Source organism: Tenrec ecaudatus, chromosome 10, assembly GCF_050624435.1.
Source record: "Tenrec ecaudatus isolate mTenEca1 chromosome 10, mTenEca1.hap1, whole genome shotgun sequence".
Taxonomy (NCBI): domain Eukaryota; kingdom Metazoa; phylum Chordata; class Mammalia; order Afrosoricida; family Tenrecidae; genus Tenrec; species Tenrec ecaudatus.
This window is the reverse complement of record NC_134539.1, coordinates 64,258,636-64,286,562: the sequence shown is the minus strand read 5'-3', so window position 1 is coordinate 64,286,562 and position 27,927 is coordinate 64,258,636. Positions and strand designations below refer to the sequence as shown.

Sequence of the window (27,927 nt, the reverse complement as noted above, 5' to 3'; positions counted from 1 at the left end):
GATAATTACTAGGACCTTGTGCTACACTAACCGAAAACTTAAGCAAAAGCAAAACATCACAAGTGGGTGACATTCAAGAATAGAAATTTGTCTCTTATTTTGTGTGGTAGTTATATAATTTCATGTCAACTTGATGATAGGAAAGTGAAGGAGTGACCTCTAATCTCTCAATCAGGTGAGAGCCTAATGGTACCTCCTTGCGGCTGTGACCTTGTCTTAAGGAGGGTCCTGGGAACCTTCTCTCTCCCTTTGCTTCCCCTTCCTGTTGATGAGCCCCAAGGAGCCCTGCCGGGTCTGTGATGTCTTCACAGCCATTTGGTCCACAAGACTTTTTCACCTACCAACTGGTAATCTTCCTGCATTTTGCATCATTGCTGTGGCTTCATGAGTCTGAAGAGGGATTTATGGACTAGGATCAGCCTTATGAACTAGCATCAGACTATGGACTTGATCTGGACTGAATTGGGATGTTCCTAATATATAACTACTTCTTGATATAAAACTCTCTCTTATACATATGAGTGTCTCTGGATTTGTTTCTCTAGTCAACCCGGCTTAACGCAGCTTTCAAGGCTAAAAATCTGGCTTCAAACTGTCAGTAGGGATATGCTAACTCAGTGGGTCTGGGGAAATATTTTTCTCCTGATAGCTCAGAATATAATCATATTGTTATACTTCAAATGATGGAAATGATTTGATATGAAATTGTCTTTATATAAGTTGTTACTGACTTTAAATCTTTAATGGCATGAATAGCAACTGATTCTGAGTTGTAGCTGTGAGCAACTAAATCCCTGTGAAGTTAACTAAAGTGTTTGTTTAAGTGTCCTTTTTATTAAAGTGGGAATATTTTTAATAATTGTTAGCTACCATTTTACTCTAAGACTTATGGTTAACAATAGAGTAAGATCTAAACTGTTAACAATTGATTCTAACTCATAGTGACCCTACAAGACAGAGAAAAATTGTTCCTTTGGGTTTTCAAACCTATACATCTTTTAAAGGCTGCAGAATTACTGCTGGGTTCAAATTCATAAGGACCTCAGGAGGAGCAGCCCAATGTATAACCAGCTAGGCACCATGGGTTCATATACAGCTTCCTTGGAAGTTCCTTAATATTGAATTCTTTTTCAAATATTTCTTACATTTTTTTGGTCTTATGCTATAATTTGTGTGTCTGAATTCTTACATATATATCTCAGATCATAAAGTAGTATAACTTAATACCTGAAAATATAGTGGAATACCATATCTGTAAAACTAGAACTGATAATTTATTCGATGCAATTTTCTGAATTAGCACTTCAAATATCCCTGGTGGTGGAGGGTGGGGTGAAGAATATCCCCAGGAACAAGCCTAAAAACTAAGACACCAAGAAAAAAAATTTTTTTTGGTTAGGCTGTGTAATTATTGGTGACTTGAATGCAAATGTTGGAAATAAGGTGGAAGAAACAGTAGTTGGAAAATATTCTCTGGGTGATAGAAATGAAGCTGGAGGTCACGTGATAAATTTTGAAAGACCAACGACTTCTTCATGGCAAATAACCTTTTTTTTAAAAAAAATAGTTACCACTACAAATGGTAACTGTACACATGGACTTCCCCAGATGGGATACAAAGAAATCAAATCGATAACCTCTATGGGGAGAGATGATGAAGACACCCAGACAGGGACAGACTGTGGGAGAGACAATCAGTTACCTGTACGCAAGTTCAGGTTGGAGCTGAAGAAAATTAAAACAAGTTCACTAAGGTCAAAATATGATCTTGAGTATAACCTGCCTGAATTTCAAGAACATCTCAAGAGCAGATTGGATGCACTGAACACTTGACAGGAGACTTGAATAGCTGTGGAGGACATCAAGACCATCATTCATGAAGAAAGCAAAAGATCATAAAAAGACAGAAAAGAAAGATCAAAGTGGATGTCAGGAGAGACTCTGAAACTTGCTCTTAATCATAGAGTCGCTAGGCAAATGGAAGAAATAATGAAGCCAGAGAGCAGAAAAGAAAATTTCAAACAGCAGCTTAAGACAAAGTAAAATATTATAGTGAAATGTGCAAAGACCTAAAGTTAGAAAACCAAAAATGAAGAACTCCCTCAGCATCTTAAAAAAAAAATCATTTTATTGAGGGGTGTTGTAGCTCTTATCACAATCCATACATCCATCGTGCCAAGCACATTTGTACATGTTGGCATCATCATTCTCAACTTGAGCCCTTGATATCACCTCATTTCTTCCCTCCCCTACCTTCCCTCCCTCATGAACCCTTGATAATTTATATATATATTTTCAAGTCTTACACCAACTGCTGTCTCCCTTCACCCACTTTTCTGTTGTCTGTCCCCCTGGGAGGGAGTTATATGTAGATCATTGTGATTAGTTCCCCATTTCTCCCCACACCTTCCCCTCTCCTTCCTGGTATCTCTACTCTCATTCTTGGTCCTGAGGGGTTTATCTGTTCTGGATTCCCTGCTGTATTAGTCTGTTTAGACTAGAGCAACAAATGCATGGACACTCATGTGTATATACGAGAGAGTTTAAGCCCATAAGTCCTCTATTAGCCCATATGTCCGATACCAACTATGAAATCCTCTTCAGACTCACGAAACACATGCAATGATGTCGAATGCAGGAAGATCACAGGCCAGTGACGGTGGAAGTATCTCAGCGCTGGCTTGGGTCTCCACATGGCTCCTCCAAGTCCAGGGCTCTCGCTGCCATCAGCATAGCTCCATGTGTCTTGTCAGTAGAGTCTCTCAGAGAGTAAGCATGTGCCCCTCCTCAAAGCAGCTATTTTATCTCTTTAATGCTTTCAAATGAGGTCATCAAGGTGTGATACGATTGGCAGGCTAAACTCCACCCCTTTACTCTTCAGCCTCAAATTCACAACAGATTATGTAACTACCACACTTGTGAACCAAGCAATTGGGATCAGGAGGAAGAAAAATAATTACCCAAGGTTACTATTGTACTAATAGCATACCAAAAATTCAAAGATGGAAAAAAATGTGGCATATAAGCTAAGCATGAGAGCATGCCCTGTTTGTTAAATTAGAGGTCTATTGCAACGTTAGATGATATTGCAGTTTTGGGGTCGCTTGAATGTTTTAAAAATAAAAATAGTTGATCAATCAACAAAATGTAATATTTATAATACTGAACAATTTCATTGATAAATGCCCAGATTTGGTACTTGAGCATATATTTTGGTAGTCCTAGATTAATTTTCCAAGGTCCAACAGAAATTTAGTTTAATGGGTATAAATATTTTGCTTATAAGCTTCTTCATCTTCATTAACACCGAGCTGAATGCAACATTATCTTTTAGCAATTATGAAATATGTTATGAAATAGATAAGAAGTTTTACATTATGCATATTCTTACCTATCTGCAACACTTCCCTTGTCAGAATTTTTCACTGCTCTCTAATGATTAAATGCCTATCCATTTCATTTTTCAGAAGGATCTTTTTACTTCCCTAATATACAAAACATGATGTGTTTGCATGATACTTAAAAGCTATTTTAGAGTGAGTTCTGGAAGTTTTTTGAATTTAACTACAACATTTCATAATTTGCAGTGTAGTTGACATGTTAAAGATGAGAATAGTAAAATGACCCATATTTTCCCCCTTTTCCAGGCATTTTTCTCTCCTTAGATTTTTGTTGGCCAAAGTAAAGAGTGTGAGGTAATGTGGTGGAGTCGTCAGTCAAAAGTGCCAGGTTCTGGTTCTGAGAGCATTAGTGATCTTGGAGAAATCTCTGACACCTGAGCTTTTCTACCCTCTGAGTCGATGCCTTAATATAAAAATAACAAATCTATGCAAAGTAAGATTTTGTAATCTTTAAATCATTTTACGTGTAAAGATAAGAAATTCAAAGTATTCCCGTCTAAAGTGGATCTCTGCATCTTAATGCGAGCGGCTATAATTCGCCTATCCTAGCATTCAACGTCCGTGATTCTACTTAAGACCAACTGGGTAAGGTTGCAAGTGTTCGAATTCTGAAATAATCATTTAAGGTTAGTCGGTAGAAATTCAGGAAAGACTCTAGCCTTCCAGGATCCTTTGAAGTGTGTTCATAAGTTTCCTGACTGGTTGACTCCTCGGCAGTGGTTCTCCACCTGTGGGTCGCGACCCCTTTGGGGGGTGGGGCGGTGTTGAATGACCCTTTCACAGGGGTAGTCTAAGACCATCAGAGAACACATATTTCAGATGGTTTTAGGATCCGAGACCCCGCTCCTCTATCCGTCTCCAGGCGGGTCCGCTGACGTGCATAGGCCCACATGAGACCCAGGGTGAAGACCGTACCCATGCCACATCATGCTTCAAGACAAAATTTCATTGATTTTTTAATGGAAATAAATACTTCACAATGACATATTACTTTTGTGATTAATCTCTATGCTTTAATGATGTTCAATTTGAAACAATGAAAATATATCCTGCATATCAGTTACATGACGATTTATAGCAGTAGCAAAAGTAGAGTGATAAAGTAGCAATGAAAAAATTTTAAAACGTTTTATTAGGGGCTCATACAACTCTTATTACCATCCATACATACAGGGTCCCCACATGAGGAACTGTATTAAAGGGTGGTGGCATTTGGAAGGTTGAGAACCACTGCTCTATTGGATGAAAGAGGACTTTGTAAATTACGGGACCAAAACTGTGCATCATAGAGGCGAGGAAAGGGGGCGTGAATTCTAATTCAGGGCATATTCTTCATTTCTACTCTGGCTTAGCCAACAAGGGCGGGTGGCCTGTCCTTGCAATGCACTTGGAGGCTCGGGAGCCTACAAACGCGGGCGTGTCGTCCTGCAATAGCGGGGGAGGGAGGTGCTCCCAGCAAACACCACTTCTTGAAGGATCCCGCCAACAGCGACGGGCCTTCAGCCAACTCCCTCAGGACCCCAGCTCTTAGGCGCAGGACCTTTGACCCCCGGTGGGGGAGGGGCGTCCCCGTCCCAGAGTAACCGCCGCGTCGCGCCGCGCCCCGCCTCCAGGCGGGGTGGGAAAGATCATGGTGTACTTGACGTGTACCCTGTCGCCAGGCGATGAGGAGAGCAGGTGAAGCCGACGGGGAAAACCAGCTGGACTTGGTACAGAGCGGGCACAAGCCCAGGTTGCGGCATCAAAGCCGCCCTTTCCCTTTTAGGGCGGCGGAGCCCGGGTAGGCGCCGCGCTCCGCCCCGCCGTCGGCCTGCGCCGCGCAGGCGCCGCGCTCCGCCCCGCCCTCGGTCCGCGCTGCGCAGGCGCCGTGCGCGCGGCGGCCCCGCCCCTCGCTGGGCTCCCGCCGAGCCTGCGCGTCCGGCCGGGGGTGGCGCCACCGTCGCAGCCGCTGCCTCGCCGGTGACAAACCGAGCCTCCTCAGAGGTCGGGTACTGAGGCGGCGCAGGAAGAAGGAGCGCGGCGCTCGGCTGCTTGGCCCGCCGCGGCCGAGGAACATGGTGTTCGAGTCTGTGGTCGTGGACGTGTTGAACCGGTTCTTGGGGGACTATGTGGTGAACCTGGACACGTCCCAGCTCTCTCTGGGCATCTGGGGAGGTAACGAGAGCGCCGCCGCCCCACAGTCTCGCCCCCTCCGACTCCCTCGTCGCCCGACCCGGGCCCTGGCTTTCGGGGCTTCGGCCACTTCCCTCGCTGAGCACTGCCACCTGCCTTTTCGGGCTCGGTTACGTGAAGCGGGCGGGGGTGCGTGGGCCTCCGCCTGCGAGTTTTCTCGAGTGGGTGCGGGGTGACAGGTCGCTCGCTCCCCCCAGCCCTATCTCCGGTGGGTCTGGAGTTCAGAGCCCACCGGAGCGCCTTGCCCCCGCTCGCGGTCCGGCTCCCGCGGCGCTGGACGTCCTCTCCCACTCCTCCCCGCATGGCTTGGGACGCGGGCCCCCGGGAGCCCCCGGAGTGTCGCACGCGCCCCGCACGTGAGGGCAGGGCGCCGCGGCCGAAGACGCCGGGTTTGGGCTGAACCACGCCTTGGCCTCCTTCCGGCCGCACCACCTGGCCGCCCGCCTCCCCGGGGTGGATAAGGGGAAAGGGCAACTCCCCGAATAGCTCAGTTCCACCGGTTGTGCGTTTTCACTTCACGGCACTTCCCGAGTGTGCGGCTTCGGGATTTTGTGGGTCCGAGTGACTTAGTGAGTTGAAACAGACCCCACCCACCCCCAAACCAAAAAGGTCCATTTGGGCTGCAGCGCGGACTGCAAAAGACCTAGGATGAGCATGCACCTCAGCGCCCCTTAGTCATAGGAAGAACTGAAGTTTTATCTTGTGGCCAGTTATTCTGGTGCTCTACCGTATGTCTCTCCAGTCAGTTGCTACCCATAGCGACCCTGTAGGACGGAGGACTGCCCTGTGGATACCGCCTACCTTATCTAGAACTTCATTTTTTTGTGCCTCCCGTTCGAAATTACACTGCTCTAGGAAACTACCCAGGCCAAAGTTAGGGTTATTTTTTTTGTTTGAATAATAGTGTACGTAACATATAGATTGAAAGTGAGGAGCTTCATCTGCATATCATAGGTATTTTCACCCTTTAAAAATATGTGTGTATGTTGATTCTTACGATTTACGAAATAACGTTGATAGGAAATTAATTTTAATAATGAAAACCTACTGCTATTAATGTTTGGTATCTAATACTACGTAAAAAGTGGACTGCAGGAATTCGAGACATCATAGTTTCAGAAACTTGCACATTGTTTAATCTGTGGTGCTCAATTGCAAAAAAAATACTAAAATTAGTAAACATTAAACTCAAAGGAAACCCTAACAGGAGAAACGCACTAACTTCATGGGAGCAGAAAGCCCAGTCTTTCTCCCTTGGAGCTGCTGTGATTTCAAACTGCAAACTATGTTGATGGCAGCCCAACATGTAACCACTGCACCACGACAGTCACCATTAATCACCTTTAATCACCTTTGTTTTTACATAATTTGCCTTTTTCATTTAAGTGAGATCATATGGTATTTGCCTGTTTTTTTGTTTGTTTGTTTTAAACGTTTTATTAGGGGCTCATACAACTTTTATCACAGTCCATACATATACATACATCAATTGTATAAAGCACATCTGTACATTCTTTGCCCTAATCATTTTCTTTTCTTTTTTTTTTCCCTTTTCTTTTTTTACATTTTATTAGGGACTCATACAACTCTTATCACAATCCATACATATACATACATCAATTGTATAAATCACATCCATACATAGTATTTGCCTGTTTACAACGAACTTATTTTGCTCTGATGGCACTGTGGGTTAAGTACAAGCTTGGCAGTTCAAACATACCAGCTGCTTAAATATTCAGTCTTGGAAACCCTGTATAGGTTCATTATGAGTTGGAATCAGCTTAAGTCCATTGGGTGTGTTAATGAACTAATGGAGAGCCCCCTATGTGGTTGGTGCAGAGAGTTAGGCACTGGACTACTAGTTGAAAGTTTGGGGGTTTGAACCACACAGGCTTCAGAAGACAAGCCTGGCAACCTGCTGGAAAACCCTGTGGAGCAGTTCTGTCTTCAAGAGTCAGAATTGACTCAGTGACAACTAACAACAGCTAGTGTGACACTGAGCCATCGTTTTGCGTGAATTTCTTTGGTGAACTGTCTGTTCAAAGTCTTTTGCACAGGTTTGAATTTGATTCTGTATATTTTTGTTAAGTGGTAGACATTTTGTATATCATTTGATTATTAGGCATTTCCAAATTTCCAGTAGTGGATCTTTGCATGAATGGCCTGTAGACATTGATCAGTTAGGAGGACATTCCAGATTTTTGGTAAAATGAGTGAAGTTGCTATAAACATTCACATACAGGATTTATACGAACAGAGATTTTTATAAATCTTGAGTAAATGCGTAAGAGTGGGTTGCTGATTTCCAGAGTGGCTTACCATTTTGCAATCCGACCAGTATTTATAAGAGTGCTGTTACTTTGCCATCCTTATTGACACTTAGTTTTGTCATTAATTTTTTTAGTCTTTCTAATGACTAGTGATAAAGCATTGTGATTATAATTTTCTTTCATAATGTTGAGTATCTTTTCATGTTTTTATTTTTCATTTGCATATTTTTAGATGAAGTATCCAAATCTTTTATCCATTAAAAAATTTAAACCGAGCCAGTAATTTATATACCACATAAGTCAACCTTTGAAAGTGAATAATAGAATTTACTTTATTTGTAAACGTGTGACACCATTAACATTTTCTAATACCAGAATGTTTTTAATATCAATTACTGCTGTCAAGTTGATGCTGCCTCATAGTGACTCTGTAAGACTGGGTCGAACTGCCCTTTTGAATTTCTGAGACTTAATCTTTATGGCAGTATAAAGCCCTGTCTTATTCCTGTGAAATGGCTTGTGGTTTTGACTGCTGACCAGGCTGGAGCCTAACTCATAACCACTATGCATCCAGGTCTTCCATATCCATTAGTCGTCACTTTTTACTGTCTTGCACCCTGGCTCCTGGCCACACAGTGAATCTACTTTTTTTCTCTCTCTGGATTTGCCTGTTCTAAACATTTCCTTAAGTAGATTGATTATATAGTATGTGGCCTTTTCCTTCTTACTTCTCTCACGTAGCATATTTTCAGGCTCCAGCTATGTTGCAGCATGAATCAGTATTTCATTTTTGGGGGCTGAATATACTATATTTGGTTTATCTATTCCAACTGATGGACGTTTGAGTTCTAATTTTTGGGTACTATGAATAATGCTCTTAGGAATGTGCAAGTTTTGTGCATGTCTTCAATAATCTTGGTTTTATAACCAGGAATTGGTTCCTATGTAACCCTGTACTTAGCTTTTTGAAGAATGGAAAATTTCTAAATTATTGTCGAGTGGATAGGGTTCATTACAGTTATTTATACAGAGAGATTCATTGTCAGATATGTGATTCGAAATTATTTTTTTCCTTGTCGGTTATAGCAAAGCAGAAGTTAAAAAAGTTGTAAAAATATACAAAGCACCACATTGGGAATTCAGAATTTTTCACATATACTGAGAAAACAAGGTTGTTGCTTTTCAGAAATTCTTGTTTAGCAAAATTTCACCTGTGGATTATGCTTTTGGGGGCTTACCTCTGAATACGTTATCTGTTAGGTTTGTGGTATGGGTTGAAGCTTAAGTTTTGCATATGGATGTCTAGTTGTTCCGGTACAGTTTATCCTTCATTGAAATAACTTTGCTATTAAAACAAATCTTTTTTATAGTATTCTGTCTCAACAACCTGTGTGTACATCCTTTCATCACTACCACTTGTTATTGTGGGGCACTCCTTAGTTGATTTATACTCACAAAAGAACTGCTCTATAGGGTTTCCTAGGCCATAATCTTCATGGGAGCAGATCACCAGGTCTTTCTCTGTAGAGCTCTGGGGGTTGGGGGTTTGAACTACAAAATTAACTGTTGTGCCACTAACTCTAATGCACTGCTATCCAATCGTTGCTGGCTCATAGTAACACTTTAGGACAAGGCAGAACTGCCCCTATGGATCTCTGAGACTCTTTATGGGAGTAGAAAGTCAAAACTTACTCTTTGGGAATGGCTGGTAGGTTTGAACTGCTGACCTTGTGGGTAGTAGCCCAACATGTAACTACTGTGCCACTAAGGCTTTCTTTAGAAAAATTGTTATATATGAAGGAGCTTTGAAACCTGGTTACTTATAGAACAGTGTTGCTACTAGGTTGTCACTGTGTGCCATTGAGTGAATCTGACCTATATCTCAGAGTGCAACTGCCCTACAAAGTTTCCTAGGCTGGATTCTTTGCCAGAGCAAATTGCCAGGTCTTTTTTCCCATGGAGCCACTCACCTTTTGGTTAACAGCTGAGTGCTTAGCCATTGTGCCCCAGTGCTCCTAAGCAACCACTCACCTACTTCCATTACATTGATTCTGCCTCAGGGATCCTATATAGTAACAGTATTCCTTTCCAGGAGCCCTGGTAGTGTTGTGGTTACATGTTGGCCTGTGGTCCTCATATTCAGCAGTTCAAATCCACCAACAGCTAACAACTGTCGTGGAAACCCACAGGGGGTTGCTATGAGTCAGTATTGACTCAATGGCAGTGACTTATATTCTTTTCTTTCTAGTTATCTTCTATACCTAAAAAGTACACATGAGGGTACTTTTATATATTATATATGTATATATGTATAATATGTAATTGCATACAAAAGTGTCACCCCAAGAATGCACCTTATAAATTGATTTATTAAAACTGATCTTAGACAATTTTCCATTTCAGAATATTTAGAAATTTTGTTGCACCATTGTACTATTTTATTCTGAATCCAATCAATGCCCATGGTAGTTACATAATCTGTTGTCAATTTGAGACTTAAGAGTGAAGGGGTGGAGTTTACCTCTCAAGCAGGTTGCAGCTTGAGGACCTCAATTTAGAGGTGCAAAGGAGATAAATAGCTCGATGGAGGCGGGGCATTCACGTACTTTCTGGGAGACTCTACTGACAAGGCTCAGTCCCTGCGAGACATTCTTGTTGACAAGTTAAACATGGAGACAGGCTGAGGCCAGCCAGCACCTCTGAGCTGGAAAGTCACGTTGAGACCCTTGCCAGCGCTGAGATGCTTACAACACCACTGGTCCACAAGACTTACCACCTACTGGCCTGTGATCTTCCTGCATTTGGAGTTATTGCATGTGTTTTGTGAATCTGAAGAGGACTTTATAGATTGGTGTCAGACATATGGACTAATGCTAATATCGAACTTACGGACTTTATCTGGACTGAGTTGGGATGTTTTCTTAAGGTACAATTACTCTTTTATAAAACTCTTTCTTATACACATATGAGTGTCTATGAATTTGTTTCTCTAGTCTACCCAGACTAACACAATGCCCAACTTGCAGAAGTTTAGATTATACTTTATAGATATATTTTTAAAACATTGAGTGAGAATTTTCCTTTAAGGTAGCACATGAGCATGTAACATGACAACTGTGCTTCTGCTACTGCTATTATGAGTTGTATGTAGCAGAATTCTTGTTAGAAACATTTCTCTTACTGTTGTTAAGGGCTATTGTTTTGGTTCCTATCATCCAGAGAGGGTGGAACTTTTAATCAAATAATGTATACACACACAGTACGTTTTGTAAAACTGCATTTGATGTTTCAATAGAGAATCAGAATGAAGATTTAGCAGAGACATTACAGGTTGCAATGCAGAACCACATCAACACAAACCTAGAGAGTCCTGACACTGTGATGATACATACTGCAACACCAGTTTATAATTGGACCTGGAGGGTGGTGAACCTAACAGGTGAAACAGGTGTCTCTGCTGGTCCTCTGGGAAACTCATCTACATCAGTGTTAGCTACATTAGCAACCTTAGCTGAAGCATCTGCCCCATTGTCCAATTCTTCTGATACTCCAGTCATAGTGGCCACGGAGGAAGTAGTTACTGCAGAATCTCTGGATAGTGCAATTCAGCAAGTAGTTGGTTCAGGGGTCAGCAAGTCATCACAATAGCTACAGATGGAATTCAGGCTTGAAATTTGGACTCCTTCCCAACCAGTGGAATAGGTTAGCCCATTTTTGTGACCATACCAGATGGACAAGTATCAAGAGTACCAGTAATAGACTGATAGAAGTAGTTTGAACCACCAGTTAGGAGACAGTGTATCGAAATAATTGAAAACCAAGTGGAATCTGCAGAAATGGAAGAGAGAGAGACTTCAGAAACAGCTGGATGAAGCAAATTGAAAAGCACAAAAATATCGGCAGCAGCTATTAAAGAACAGGAAGCAGCGGCCTACAGACAAATTGGAAGCAATGACTCATCTTCAAACCAATAAAGAAGCTGTTCAATCGAAACGAACATGCAGTTTGATTTCACTTTTAGTCAGGTAAGAATGCAATCTGAAGTGCACACAATATGGGTACAGTCATGGAAATACAGGACAATAGAGGAGACTACAGATTGGACTTGAACCCAGGACCTCTGAATTCTTATAACATAAAAACTTAGGAAGTTGTGAAATGTATTTAAAATGTAATTCTTTAAGTAGGGCTTTGTTTTTGACGGATCCAAAATAGTTGATACAGACTAAGACATCCAAAAGCTGCTTTTTTTGGTGTATTCTTTTTGATTTTAGTATGAACCTTAATTGTTCATAAAGAGAACAGTTTTAAGGGTGTTTTAAAGGTTTTTAGGTTTTGAAGGGTGTTGCTTGTTGATTAGACAAAATGTATGTATTATGTGGTGGACTGATGCTGGAATTACTCCCACAGGTATAAGCTGTTATATGAAGAGATTTCTCCTCAGGAAATCTTTGCACAGCTTTAAGTTGTCTCAGATTCTCTGAAACATTGTTCTAGAAAGTGAAATTTTCATATTTGTTCACTTTCTGCTACATCCAAGTAGATTGACATGTATATGAAATGAATATTTTAAAAACTTTCTGTACATATTTTGTTTTCTAATTTCATAGTACATCACTTACATAGGTATTTTTCCCATGGAGATGAAGAAAGTAAGGGGTTGGGGCGCATGGGAGGTGGAAAGTCTTTGTCTCTAGGCCACTGAAATGAAGGAAGTAGCAGCTGGTTTTATTGGCGTTGTTCTTGGAGCAGATTACGAGGTAACCTGAACTTGCAAAATCTATGCATTTTTGAGAATTTCATGGTGGGGATGTGAACCTCTCTTCTGTACCTGCAATCATGATTTCCACATGAAAGCACTTTGAACACTGGATTTTAAGATAATGTGTTTTTTTTTGGAAACTTGATGCATATGGGCTTCTAAAATACTTCCTAAATTCATTTCCTTCCTAGGAGATTATTCTTTGTTTTTTAAACATTTTATTAGGGGCTTATACAACTCTTATCACAATCCATACATATACATACATCAGTTATATAAAGCACATCTGTACATTCTTTGCCCTAATCATTTTCTTTCTTTTTTTACATTTTATTAGGGGCTCATACAACTCTTATCACAGTCCACACATATACATACATCAATTGTATAAAGCACATCCGCACATTCCCTGCACCAATCATTCTCAAAGCATTTGCTCTCCACTTAAGCCCTCTGCATCAGGTCCTCTTTTTTACCCCCTCCCTCCCTCCCCGCTCCCCTCTCCCTCATGTGCCCTTGATAATTTATAGATTGTTATTTTGTCATACCTTGCCCTATCCAGAGTCTCCCTGCCCCCCCTTCTCTGCCGTCCATCTCCCAGGGAGGAGGTCACATGTGGATCCTTGTAATCAGTTCCCCCTTTCCAACCCACTCACCCTCCACTCTCCCAGCATCGCCCCTCACACCCTTGGTCCTGAAGGTATCATCCACCCTGGATTCCCTGTGCCTCCAGCTCCCATATGCACCAGTGTACAACCTCTGCCCTATCCAGTCCTGCAAGGTAGAATTCGGATCATGGTAGTTGAGGGGAGGAAACATCCAGGATCTGGGGGAAAGCTGTGTTCTTCATCGGTACTACCTCGCACCCTGACTGACCCATCTCCTCTCCTGAACCCCTCTATGAGGGAATCTCCAGTGGTCGACATTTGGGCCTCGGGTCTCCACTCTGCACTTTCCCCTTCATTCACTATGGTGTGTATATATGTATATGTGTGTGTGTGTGTACACACACACACACACACACACACACACATATATATATATATATTTTTTTTGCATGATGCCTTATACCTGGTCCCTTTGGCACCTCGTGATCGCACCGGCTGGTGTGCTTCTTCCATGTGGGTTTTATTGCTTCTGAGCTCGATGGCCGCTTGTTTATCTTTAAGCCTTTAAGACCCCAGACACTATCTCTTTTGATAGCCGGGCACCATCCGCTTTCTTCGCCACATTTGCTTATGTACCCATTTGTCTTCAGCGATCCTATCATGGAGGTGTGCAGCCAATGATATGATGATTTTTTGTTCTTTGATGCCTGATAACTGATCCCTTTGGGATCACTCGCTCACTCAGGCTGGTGTGTTCTTCCATGTGGGCTTTGTTGCTTCTGAGCTAGATGGCCGCTTGTTTATCTTCAAGCCTTTAAGACCCCAGTCACTATCTCTTTTGATAGCCGGTCACCATCAGCTTTCTTCACCACATTTACTTGTTCACCCACTTTGGCTTCAGCAGTTGTGTCGGGAGAGTGAGCATCATAGAGTACCAATTTAATAAACGAAAGTATTCATGCATTGAGGGAGTGCTTGAGTAGAGGCCCAAGGTCCTTCTGCCACCTTAATACTAAACCTATAAATATAGACATATAGATCGATTTCCCCATCCTCATATATATATTTGCATGTACATGTCTTTGTCCAGACCTCCATAAATGCCCCTTGACTCCCAGCTCCTTCCTCCATCTCCCTTGACTTTCCTCCTGCCCCACTACCATGCTCCATCCCCACCTGGGCTACAGCTATACCTCTTCTCTAGGTAACCTTACCCTTGATCATTCCCCACCAGGCCTGCCACTCCCCCCTCACTACCATTTTGGGTCCCATGTCCTTGGGTTTGTTAACACCACTTCCTTACCCCCTTACTCCCCCACCCCAAGTCCCCCAGGAACTGTCAGTCCCGTTGTTGTTTTTCCTCCAGATATTTCATCCAGCCTGTCCTATTCAGACAGACCTGTGGAGACACTAACATGCAAGGAAAGCAAGACAGAGGAAAACAAAGCAACAGTCTACAACCAGACAACAAAACAACAAAAACCACTGACAAAGAACAAAACAAAACACTTCACAAAAGAAAAGCTTGTAGTTAGTTCAAGGATCATTTGCTGGCCCTTAGGAGTGTTTTCCAGTCCAGGCAGGAGGAGAGAGTGGAACACAGCCTGGCTGTGTGGATGATGTTCCTGAGTAGAGCAGTCAGTCCACAGAGAGAACAACATGGCTGGCCCCACTATGAGAAATGATGCCCCTCAGTGACTAAGGGCGATACAGGGGACAGCACCGGAGACAGTGTGGGAATTGCACCTGACCTGATCCCACCACACTGAGGCAAAGCACTGGGGGAGTGCAGCGGAACAGCAAGGGAATGGAGTGGCAAGGTCCCCAGGGAATGCTGAAAGTGGACTTTGGGGCCAGGGCGTGGTGCCCCAACAGACTGGCCTAGGAGATTATTCTTAAGGAAAAACAAAGTTTCGTATGTAGAGGCAGAACTTTTTATACTACAGTGATGCTGTAGCTGTGTCTAACATAACTTTTCCTCTTCGCTGTGAAAGCTGTATGTCTGTGCTGTGAGTCACATCAGAGGATTGTGAAATGCCACCAAGTATGGAGATTAGCAGGCATACTATTCTTTTTTATAAAACATAACCTCAGCCACCCCCCACTTTATTAATTTCAAAGTTTTATTGCTTGATGGAAATGTTTAATATTAGGTTACTTATACTGTCTAAAGAAGCCATTACACTTAAAACGGTCCTCTGGTTTGCTTTTCTATTTTACAATTAAATATCTTTTCCACATTACAAACAAAAGCTTTCCTCTAATCCTGATGCTGCATTCTTCTTCATATAACTCACCTTCTCTGATGATTTGCTCAGCATACGGATTATGCATATGCATACAGAATATGTATAGTTTTGCTTAGTATTCTTCTTTCCTCCAAAATTAAAATACTTGGAGAGATCTTGTGATTTGTTGCTGTTGCTGTTTTGCCTAACAACTAACACTGGAAACTATGATTTATTGTTTTCTGATACATCTGTGTATTCTGCTTTGAAATGCTAATCTCTCCATCTTCTCTACAAAACAAAACTTACTGCTATTAGGGGAATTCTGACTCTTAGGGACCCAATGGCTTAGTGTGTTGTTACATGTTGAGCTGCCAACCACAAGGAATGCAGTTCAAAAGTACCAGCTGTTCTGAGGGAGAATGATGGATAAGGCTTTCTACTCAAAGGAGTTTCTCTTCAAATAATTAGGTCTTATATTCAGTGGCCATTTACTGCTTACCCCCATTTTATTAGGTGCTGTACAGGATGATGAAGGTGTGGTCAGGACACAGTACCTGATTTTAAGGACTCGCTGTTCTGTGACAAATGCTCTGGGGAGCCAAACACATGAGTCATCTACCCAAGTGGCAAATACCAGAATCCTCCTGAAAATGTAATTTTTACTTCTTGTTTTCAGATACTTTCATAGAACTTTAGAGCTGAGAAAGAACATTGTATTATGAAAAGTGTTCCAATGTACACAATGGTATAAGATTTACTGTTAATATCCATATGCTCACTATCTAGATTATATCTTTAATGCATAATTTAGGAGCTTTATTGAGATTTAATTGACATACAATAAAGTGAATATATTTTAAGTGTACCTTTGATATGTTCTGACTTATGTATCCACCTGAAAATATGTCATCAGTCAAGATAATGAACATCCACCACTCCCCAAACTCTCATATTCCTTTGTGATCCCTGTTTCTAAACCCCCTTTCCTCCTTTTTTGTCCCCAAGCATCCACTAAGCAGCTTTCTGTCACTATACAAAAAGTTTGTGGAAAAATAGAATTGAAGCCCCCTCAAATATTAGTTTACATTTTCTAGAATTTTATATACATGAAATAGTACAGCATATACACTCTTGATATGGCTTCTTTGAGCATAGTTGTTTTGGAATTCATCTATGCTGTAGCATATTTTAACAGTTTACTCCTTTTTGTTGTTAAAAATACCAGTTGTTGGCTACTAGAACTGTTGGGTTCAAAATGGTAAGAAAATTATGGAAAACACTTTGGCAGTTTCTTTAAAACATTAAATATCCAGCTATTCTATGATCCAGCCAGTTCACTCCTAGATATTTATAGGAGAAACAAAAGCATGACTACACAAAGACTTGCCATGAGTATTCCTAGTAGCTTTACTAGTGTTGTCACGTTCGTTACGACTCACAGTGCTGCCATGGACAACACTTTACTTTCTGGCCCTGTACTAGCCTTACAATCGTTGCTGTATTTGAGCCCATATTGTAGCTGTTGTGGAGAGTCATTTTTGACTGACCCTCTGCCAAGCATCATGTCCTTCTCCAGGATTGTTTATTGCTGCTATATTTAAACTAAACTGATTTTTTTGTGTGTTTTGCTATTGTTTCCTTTTAGCTTTTTTGTGGGTTCTTTCGGGTTCATTGTGTTTTCAATAAACTTTTACCTCATTGATAATATCAAATACATTTTTATGTGCTAATTGACCATTTGCATATTTTCTTTGTAGAAATATCTGTTTAAGTCTTTTGCCTGTTTTAAAATTTGGTGCTTTTTATCATTGAACTGTACGAGTTCTTTATTTAATCTAGGTAACAAGCCCCTTATCAGCTGTATGACTTGCAAATATTTCTTCCTAATTTGTGAGTTACTCATTTTCTCTCTAGTACTCTTTGAAGTACAAATTTGAAGTACAAGGCTATTATTTTGATGATGCTGATGCTGATGGTGTGTGTGTGTAGTGCAGTTTGTTGCTTAGAGAATCATTGCCTCATGCAAAGTGTTGATGGTTTGTGCGTTTTTTAAAGAGTTTTATGGTTTTTGTTATATTTAGGTCTGCTCCATTTTAATTGTTTTATGTAGTGTGAGATATAATTTGATTTCATATTTTTACGTGTAGATATCTAATTCCAGCACCATTTACTGGCAAGAGTTTTCCTTCTTTATGCCCTGTTGAAAATCATTTTACCTTGTTGAAAATCACTTGAAAAATATTTTCCAACTCTCAGTTATATTTCATTGGTCTAGATGTCTAGTCTTAGGTCAGTACCTTACTGTCTGGGTAGTTGCTGTTGTGTAGTATTTGAGAATTGGGAAATGTGAGTCTCCAACTGTGCTTTAAAAAAAAAAATTACTGGGGCTCATACAACTCTTACTACAATCCATACATACATCCATTGTGTCGAGCACATTTGTACAATTGTTGCCATCATAGTTTTCAAAGCATTTGCTTTCTACTTGAACCTGGGGTATCAGCTCATTTTCCCCCTCCCTCCCTCTCTCCTTCCCTCCCTCATGAACCCTTGATAATTTAGAAATTATTATTATTTTGTCATGTCTTAACAATGTCTGACTTCTCCCTTCACCCACTTTTCTGTTGTCCTTCCCCCAGGGAGGGGGTTATATGTAGATCCTTGAAATCCATTCCCCCTTTCTACTTCACCTTCCCTCCTGTCTTCTGGTATCGCTACTCTCACCACTGGTCCTGAAGGGCTCATCCGTCCTGGATTCCCTGTGTTTCCAGTTCTTGTCTGTATGAGTGTACATCCTCTGGTCTAGCCGGATTTGTGAGGTAGAATTGGGATCATGATAGTGGGGTGGGGTGGAAGCATTTAAGAACTAGAGGAAAGTTGTATGTTTCATTGTTGCTACACTGCACCCTCTCTGGCTTGTCTCCTCCCTGTGACCCTTTTGTAAGGGGGTGTCCAGTTCTCTGCAGTTGGGCTTTGGGTCTCCACTCCACACTGCCCCTCATTCTCAATGGTATGATTTTTTTTTTTTTGTTCTTTGATACCTCATTACCTGATCCCTTCAGCACCTCATGATCACCCAGACCGGTATGCTTCTTCCATGTGGGCTTTGTTGCTTCTCAGCTAGATGGCTGCTTCAAGCCTTTAAGACCCCAGAGTCTATATCTTTTGATAGCCAGGCACCATCAGCTTTCTTCACCACATTTGTTTATGCACCTGTTTTGTCTTCAGCGATTGTATCAGGAAGGTGAGCATCATGGAATTCCAGTTTAATAGAACAAAGTGTTCTTACATTGAGGGAATACTGGAGTAGCAGCCAAACATCTATCTGTGACCTTAATACTAAATCTATAAATATATGTACATAGATCTATTTCCCCATCATCATACATAAATATATTTACATATGTACATGCCTGTAATTAGACCTCTATAGATGCCCTTTGCCTTCTAGTTCTAGTTCTTTCCTCTATTTCCTTCTGGTTTCTTCTTGTCCCACTGTCATGTTTAGCCTTCATTTGGGTTTCAGTAATTCCTCTCGGTTACATTGCCCTTGATCAAGCCCTACCTGGCTTCTTACACCCTCCTCACCACTGATTTTGGATAACTTGTTGTTCCCTTGTCCCTGGGTTTGTTAACATCACTTACTTTCCCCCACGTCCCTCTCCCATAGCCCCCCCCCCCACCAAACCGTTGCTCCTGTTGTTTTCTCCTCCAGATTGTTTATTCAGTCTATCTTCTCTAGATAGACCTGCAGAGGCAATAATACGCACAAAAACAAGACAGAGCAAAACAAAGCAACAACAACAACAAAACCAATGATAATAAAAGAAAAGCCTGTAAATTGATCAGAGTCTTTTTGTTGAACTTTAGGATTGTTTTCTGGTTGAGCCTGATGGGTGCCACACCCTGGCCCCAAAGTCTGTTTTTGGTACTCCCTTGGGACTTCCTTGCTCTGCTCCCTTTGCTGTTCATTGCACGCCGTTAGTGTTTTGCCTCCGTGTGGTGGGGTCACACCAGGCGCAATTCCCGCACTGTGTCTCCAGTGTCCAACTCTTCTTTATATACCATATATACTCGAGTATAAGCCGACCCAAGTATAAACCAAAGCACCTAATTATTACCTGGGAAACCAGAAAAACTGATTGACTCGAGTATAAGCCTAGGGTGGAAAATGCAGAAGCTATTGGTGAGTTTCAATTATCAAAACAAATGAAAATAAAATTACTAAGAATTGAGACATCAGTGGGGTAATGTATTTAAAAATTTATTTTAAATAAAAAACATAAAGGACAACAAGTCATTTAACATTAGTAAACCAGCACAATAAGTGGAAAATAGATTCAACAAAAACAATAAGTTTCAACAATGATACCTTAAGAGTACTATTCCCTGAGCTCAATCAGCAACCAAGCTAAAATGTAAAGAGTTACAGTCCTTCAAAACTGGATTCCTCATCATCATCCGTATCCCAGTGCAGAGCTTCAGCTGGTGTGAGGTCATCATAGGCGCTGTCCTCACTGAGATCACCGTCATCACCATCACTGCTGTCATTTTCATACAAAGCGCAGTCTTCACTGCCATCCATAGCATTACAAGGCATGTCACACCATGTCTTCTGGAATGCCTTCCCATGCATCTTGAACCCACTTTGCTATTAACTCAATGTCAGGCTTCATGAGATTCCCTCCTTTTGTTAGTCGGCTTGACCAGATGACATCCATTCATGCCACATCCTTCGCACACGGTCTTTAAAAGGCTTATTCAAAGATACATCCACAGGCTGCAGGACAGATGTAAGCCCACCTGGAATAACGGCTAAAGTAACTTTACTAGGTTTTGCCAATTTTTTTATGTCATTTGATAGGTGGGCTCCTAACATATCCCAAACAAGTAACGATGGCTTTTTCTTTAAGGCTGCTCCTGGTCGTTGGTTCCAAATTTCTTCCAGACATTTTTTTTTTCTGTCTTCATCCATCCAGCCTTTAACATGTGCACGCACAGTAATTCTTGGTGGGAAATTGATCTTTTTAGGCAAGGTCTTTCCTTTAAAAATAACGACAGGATGCAGCTTAGTTCCATTAGCCAAACATGATAGAACAATTGTAAAGTGTTTTTTTTTTCATTTCCTGTGGTTTTGGGAAAAAGGTTTTTTTCTCCTAAATTTGCCACAGTTCTATTGCTTGGAAGATCAAAAGTCATGGCAGTTTCATCCATATTCCCAATATCTGCCAGGTCATAATTATAAATCCTTCTTTGTTTTATAATAAATGACTGGAGTGACATAATTTTTTCTTCAAGGTCTTGTGGCAGTTTCTGGGAAATCTTTGTTCTTTGTCTCAAACATAGTAGGCCAAACCTATTCATGAAGCGGGTATACCATCCTGACGAAAATTTTTCAATGCCTAGTGCTTTATATTTGTCATCCTTAGCCATTTGTAGAGCACGTATGCGGATTCCCATGTGTGTTATGCAGCAACCATTTTGACGACACTCCATAACCCATTTATGCAATTCACTCTCTCGAATCCCATAATAAGCCGTTAAACCACGAGGAGCTTTTTTAGCTTTTGGAATCTGTTCCAAGTCAGCCTTCATTTTCTGCCACTCTCTCACTTGCTTTTCGTCAACACAGAATTCCCTCCTTGCGATGCTGTTATTGCTCTCTTCTGCTCTTGACACAACCTTCATTTTGAAACCAGCCTCATATGACCGGCGTTTTTGTTTTGGTTCAAGAGTACCCATTTCTAATAGGATAAAAAAACAAGACTTTGAAAAGAACTTTCATGGTAATGCCTATCTCTCTGCCCCCCCACCCCTTCACAGACGTGTTAGGCGGGAGAAGGTGGGGGGAGTCCATGGGAGAAGGGGATCCAGGATGGGAATTAACACAGAGACCAGAGGGGAGAGATGGAGTGCAGCCACACATCCTTACCAGTTAAGCTGCAGGCGTAAGTGAATCACTACGGGTGCTTCTGCAAATTGGTGCAGTTCACGTCATAGGACGGCTCTGATTGGTTAGCCCTGCAGTGTCAGTGGGGCTTTGAATGAACAGCGGAGAAATGGCTATCACCCGCGAGATAACAGGCGCTTGTCTAGTTACCTCGGGGCCCCAGCGAGATTTTACACCACACTGGGGTACCACTGATCTGTGTATAAGCCGCACCCCAGTTTTTCAGCATATTTTTTTGTGCTGAAAAACTCGGCTTATACATGAGTATATATGGTAGATTGTTTTGGTTCTTCTGATTTCTTCCATTTTCATTTGGCTTATAGCTTGCAAATTTCTCTTGAAAAATACACCTTGATTTTTAATAAGAATTATATTGTGTATGTGTTTTATTAAGTTGGAAATTATTGCAATCTTAGCAATATTCACTCTTCTGGTTAATTAAAATGGGATAGCTTTCCATTTACTTAGATCTCTCAACAATTTGTGGTTTTTAGAATGTAAGTTTCACGCACACACTTCACTAAATTTTTTTCAGGCTATTTTAAATGGAATTTAAAGGAAGCAATTTTAATGTCATCCTTACAGGAAATTGAGTATATATTGGAGTTCCTCTTCCTTCCCAGTTTGCCTGATTAGGTCAGCAGTTCAAATATACCAGACACTGTTGAAGACAGATGGCTCTCTACTTCCATGAAGATTTGCAGGCTGGAAAACTGCATATAGCAGAGGTTCTCAACCTATGTGTCATGACCCTTTCACAGGGGTTGCCCGATCCATAACAGTAGCAATTTTACAGTGACGAAGTAGCAACAAAATAATTTTTTGGTTGGAGGGGTCACCACAACCTGAGGAATTGTATTAAAGGGTCGCAGCAATCGGAAGGTTGAGAACCACTGGTATCTAATGCGATGAGACAGAATCATGGCACTGGGTTTGGTTTTAGTTAGTATGATAACATTTGTTACTATGATAGAGTTTGATAGATTGTTATTAATTCACATCCACAGTTTATGTTGAAGTCACTTTTTGGCACTAATGTCATGTATCCATTCAGTATCAAAGGAATAGTTTTACTGTGGTCAAAATTCCTGGTGTTTCACTTACTCATTTGTACCTCCCCACTTTCCCCCTGATAATGGCTGGTCTTCACTGCCTCAAATCTATCAGGCACTCCAGCAAAGATTGATGGGGCTTTCTACTCCTGTGAAGAATTACAGTCTCACTACTCACAGAGGCAGTTCTACTCAGTCCTATAAAGGGCTGCTATGAGGCTGCATTGACTTGATGGCAGTGATTTTTTTTTTTTAATGACCAAACCGAACATTGCCATTGAGTCAGTGCTGACTCAATGCCCCTCTGTAGGTTTCCAAGACTAACTGTATATGGGAATTTAAAAGCCATGAGCTGCTGTTGGCTTCAAACTGCCAACCATGCAGATTATAGCCCCACGTGTAAAAACGATGCCATAGGATACCAAAAAATCCCAAATTCACTGCCATCAAGTTGATTTCTGACTCTATTGACCTTAAAGGACAGAGTAGAACTCTTTAGGATTTCCAAGACAGTAAATCTTCACAGGAGCAGACAACTTCATCTTTCTCCTGTGAAATGGCTGGTGGATTTGAACTGTACTTTGTGACCAGCAGCCCACCAGTTAACCCAGTATGCTAACAGGACTCCTTTGACATATGATATTAAGCATCTACTTGTATGCATATTTGACATCTGTGTATTTTCCTTATGAGGTGACTGTTTAGAGCTTTCTCCCATTTTGCAATGAATTGTTTTTGGTTAAATTTTAAGAGGTTTTTTTGGGGGAGGGGTGGGTACATGGAGGTGTGGGTTGTAGTTTAGATACACGCACATGTTATTAAATTTTTGTTTCCAAATATTGTTTCCTAATGTGTGCTTTGTCTATTCTTTGAATATTATCATTTAGAGAACCAAAACCACCGCTCGATCCCTACTCAGAGCAGCTCCGTAGGGCACAGCAGCAATGCTCCTTGGGGTCTCAGAGACTTCGTCTTTGAGAGCAGACAGCCTCATCTTTCTTTTGAGGGGTGGCTGCTGTTTTTGACTCGCTGACCTTACAGTTTGCAGCCCAGTACTTAACCCACTGTGTCACCAGGGCTCTCCTCACAGAGGTATTTAATTATAAAGAAGTCCAACTTAAATTGTTTTCTTCTTTTAGCGCATAACCAGTAGTGTTGTTTCTAAAAACTCTTCACCAAACTCAGTGGTACCTATACTTCCACATAATTTTGTTGCCAGTATTTAGGTCCATGATCCATTTTGAATTAAACTTTTCGACAAATGTCAGGTCGGTGTCCAGATTGTGAGTCTAGGTAGTGTAGTGGGTTATGTGTCGGGTTGTTCACTAAAAGGTCAGCAGTTTGAACACCACCATGGGAGAAAGATGGCGCTTTCTACTCCAGTTGAGATTTATAGTTTTGGAAACCTACAGAGGCAGTTGTCCTCTGCCCAGTGGGGTCACTGAGTTGGCACTGATGGTGGCAGTGAGTCTAGATTTAATTTTTGCATGTAGGTGCCCATTTGTTCTAGTACTATTTGTGAAAAAATGGATCGTTTTTCATAGATTTGCTTTTGTTCCTTTGCCTCAAAATTTTTTTGCACGTGTGATGGTCTATATCTAGGCTCTTTGTTCTGTTGATTTTTTAATAACTTGTGAAGATTTTGATTAGAATTGTGTTGAAGCTGTAGTTCATATTGGGATGAACTGGCAAATTAATAATAGTTTTAATTCTGAACATGGAACATCTCTCCATTTCTACATGTTTTAAAATATTTTGCTAGAGTTTTATAGTTTTTCTTATACAGATCATGTAATATGTGTTTTTATTTTATTTTTAAAATGAAAATAGCATTTTATTGGGGACTCTTACAATTCATACATCATTCATACATTATTGGGGGCTCATAGCAATTCATACATCAAAACAATTCATACATCAATTGTATCAAGCATATTTGTACATATGTTGCCATCGTTTTCTGAACACTTTATTAAATCCTTGGTATCAGCTCCTCTTTTTCTGTTCCCCTTCTACCCTCATGACCCCTTGATAAATTATAAATTATTATCTACATGTCTTGCACTAATCGCTGTCTCCCTTTTCCAATGGTTTCTGTTCATTCCCCAGGAGGCGTGGGTGGGTGGGGGGGTTGTGGTTATGTGTTCATCACTATGATTGGCTCCCCCTTCCTACACTCCTGCCCCTACCTTCTCCCTATCCTCTTGGTATCTCTACTCCGATTCCTCTTCCTGGATTCCATGTATCCTGAGCTCCTATCTCGTGCTGGGTCATGATAGTGTGTGTGTGGGTGGGGTGGGGTGGGGTGGGGGTTGAGGAAGCCCCAAGGAACCAGACGAATATTGTGTGTTTCATCAGTGCTATATTGCAGTCTGGTTGACTCATCCCTTCCTTTTGACCCTTCTGTGAGGGGGATGCCCATTGTCTACAGATGGGTTGTGGGTCTCTGCTTATTTTTTGAGCAAATTATTCACTCCTGGTATATAAAAAATAGTTTCTTGTATACTAACTTTTTTGTGTATTATTTTGCTAAGCATAATTTAATTGGTAACATTTTGATTGTAATATCTGTATTCATTGACATTATAACTTAACAACAGTAGAGAAAACATTAAGTAAAAATTGTGGTGGCCATATGTACTATTTTAGACTGTGTTAATGAATGAAGATGTTCTAGTAATATATTGATCCTGTTTTCTCTTAAGTATATTCTTTACAGTTTTTCCTTAGCATTAAGTTTAGGAATGTTAAATATTTTAAAAATGTTTTTACTTTTAATATTTTAAATTACATTTTAAAATAATCTTTTTTTAGGAGCTGTCTCCCTCAAGAACCTTAAAATTAAAGAAAATGCCTTGGTGAGTTTTGATTATGTTACATTGTCATATCACATAAGTTTAAGAAATGTTTTTGAAAACAATTTTTATAGAATATGAATTTTGAAAAGTAGAGTTGTAATCGCTCTAAAAGCTCAAACTGACAGTGAAATTTCCCCCATTTTATTACTTATTTATTTATTTTTTGATCATTTTATTGGGGGCTCGTACAACTCTTACCACAATCCATACATCCATCCATTGTGTCAAGCACATATGCACATTTGTTGCCACCATCATTCTCAAAACATTTGCTTTCTACTTGAGCCCTTGGTATCAGCTTCTCGTTTTTCACCTCCCTCCTGTCCACCCCCCCATTTTTGTCCTTTCTTATACCATCCAATGTATCCATTCACCTACAATTCTGTTATTTGTTCCCCTAGAGTGGGTTTATACAGTCATCATTGCTATCAGCTCCTCCTTCCCTCCCTTCCCTGCTCTCTTCCCCTCATAGCCATTTTATGAATAATTTGTGAAGGAAGTAACACACTGTCCATCAACAGGTAAGTGGTCAACATGTGGCAAACACATCAAAGTAATATAAAACCAAACCAAACTCACTGACTCTTCAGAACCCTATAGGATAGGGTAGAACAGCTCCTGTGGCTTTCTAAGACTGTACATCTTTAATGGAGTAGAAAGTCTCATTTTCTCTCTTGGAGTGGTTGATGGTTTTGAACTGCTGACCTTGAAGTTAGCAATCCAACTAGTAACCCACCATTTCTCTTTAAATTTCAAAGTGATAATTTTCTTTGTGGGTTTAGCTTTTGTGATTAGTGTTACTATGGAACTAGTTTCCTTATTTATTGTTAGGATGAGTTTCTCTGAATTTTATGCATTTGAGAATAATGTGGGAAATTTATATATGCATGTACTAAAAACTCAAACTCACTGCCTTTGAGTTGATACTGACTCCTCGCTACTCTGTAGGACTGGGTAGAAGTTGGGCTGTGAGTTTCTGCCTCTATAACTATGGGAGTAGAAAAGCTCATTTTTCTCATGTGTAGTAGCGGGTGGTTTCAAATTGCTGACCTTATGGTTAGTGGCCCAATGCATAACGACATGGCATATGAATAAGTGTTGATGGTAAAAAGAATACATTTATTTACAAATATCCTTCAAATAATTTTGGAAAGAAAAATTGCCACATAGGTTGTTGAACTATGCATGTAATGATGTATGTATGTATGTGTGTATTATGTGAATGCTTCTTTTCTCCATAGCATCAACTGGATGTACCATTTAAAGTTAAAGCTGGCCATATAGGTAAGCCATATTTGTTAATTCAATGCCATCCTTTTTGGACATGAAACCAGAATAAAATGCTTAATTTCTCTGTAGGATGATCTTTTTAATGTTTCTTAGCATGGGGGGAATGATTTTATGCTCCTAAGTAGAGCTTATTTATGCATTTGAAAAATATTGTGGGGTCCCTCTATCCTTTGAGCAAGGAGTTGATGCTAAGACATTATAAATCTTATTATGTAGAAAAATTTTTTTAATATTGTTAACCACCAAAGTGATATAATCATATCTACTATAGAGCTTAACTGTCTTAGTCTCTTAAGTTGTTCACTAGTTATGTTATTGTCATCCTGTTCTGATGGGTCATGAATAAGGAGTATGTGTCTCTATCATTCTGGAACCGTACCTAGGGGCCAATCTGAAAGCTGGTCTCTGCTCTGGAAATTCTCTTGATTTCCAGGAAACACTGCTACATCCCATTCTGCATTTGATGTCATTTTCCCAGTGTTGCTTATGTTTTAAGTATATTGATTAAACAAATAGAATATAAGATTGTAAATACTTATAATGACCTGTCAGTGATATTTCATGAATCACGTTACAGCTTTATATTTTATATATTGAGATATTAAATATTGAAAAGATCATTAGACAAAAGACAATTCAGTCCTTAACAGTAAGGTACCCTTCTTTAAGAAATCAAGATAGTTTGTTTTTCTTTGAATTGGCATTATATGTAGAAATACTGTTCTCAGTGTGAGATTTTTAACCATGGGTTTCTGGTATCTCGTCATGAAGGTGTTCTACATTGACCTTTTATCATTTCTCCCATTTCCAATTGACTAACCTATTGCTGGAACTTAAACTCAGTGCTATTAAGTCGATGCTGACTCATAGTGACCCTATAGGAGAAGTAAAACTGTCCTTGTGAGTTTCTGAGACTAAATGTTTACAGAAGTAGAAAACTTCATTTTTCTTCTCTGGGAGCCATAAAACAAACCGATTAATATTTATAATATAATTTATTAAGTTTTCCAACGATATTGATAAAAGTAAGCTCAGAGCATCATAACAAAGGTTAGTTGATTTTGTTTGTAAAATGGTTTCTATAAACTTTCTGAGTTCATGAAGATAAAGGCAAAAAATAGGTTGACAGTAGGTACAGGTGGAATGAATAATATTTTTGTTATTTTTCTTTAAATACAGGTAATCTTAGTCTTACTATACCATGGAAAAATCTTTATACACAACCAGTTGAAGCAGTGTTGGAGGAAATCTATTTACTCATCGTGCCTTCTTCTAGTAAGTCAATTGAATTTAATTATAAAGATTTTTCTGGTAGATGGAAAACATCTTT

The 27,927-nt window shown here is 40.4% G+C and overlaps 1 protein-coding gene and 1 pseudogene across 4 annotated transcripts in view; both read left to right on the top strand.

Annotated features, from left to right (window-relative positions):
• Nucleotides 1-5,310: 5,310 nt before the first annotated feature.
• VPS13A (vacuolar protein sorting 13 homolog A) overlaps nt 5,311-27,927 on the top strand; it is a 253,560-nt gene continuing 230,943 nt past the window's right edge. For 3 of the 4 annotated variants that reach the window (XM_075560517.1, XM_075560518.1, XM_075560520.1), the window contains exons 1-4: nt 5,312-5,555; nt 25,264-25,307; nt 26,549-26,591; nt 27,777-27,872. In XM_075560517.1, the coding sequence (XP_075416632.1) occupies nt 5,456-5,555; nt 25,264-25,307; nt 26,549-26,591; nt 27,777-27,872 (283 nt within the window). In that variant the 5' untranslated portion in view covers nt 5,312-5,455. Of the gene's footprint in view, nt 5,556-25,263; nt 25,308-26,548; nt 26,592-27,776; nt 27,873-27,927 lie in introns of all 4 variants that reach the window. The other variant, XM_075560519.1, reaches the window with a different exon arrangement.
• On the top strand, nt 5,875-12,311 carry LOC142460194 (GA-binding protein subunit beta-1-like; annotated as a pseudogene).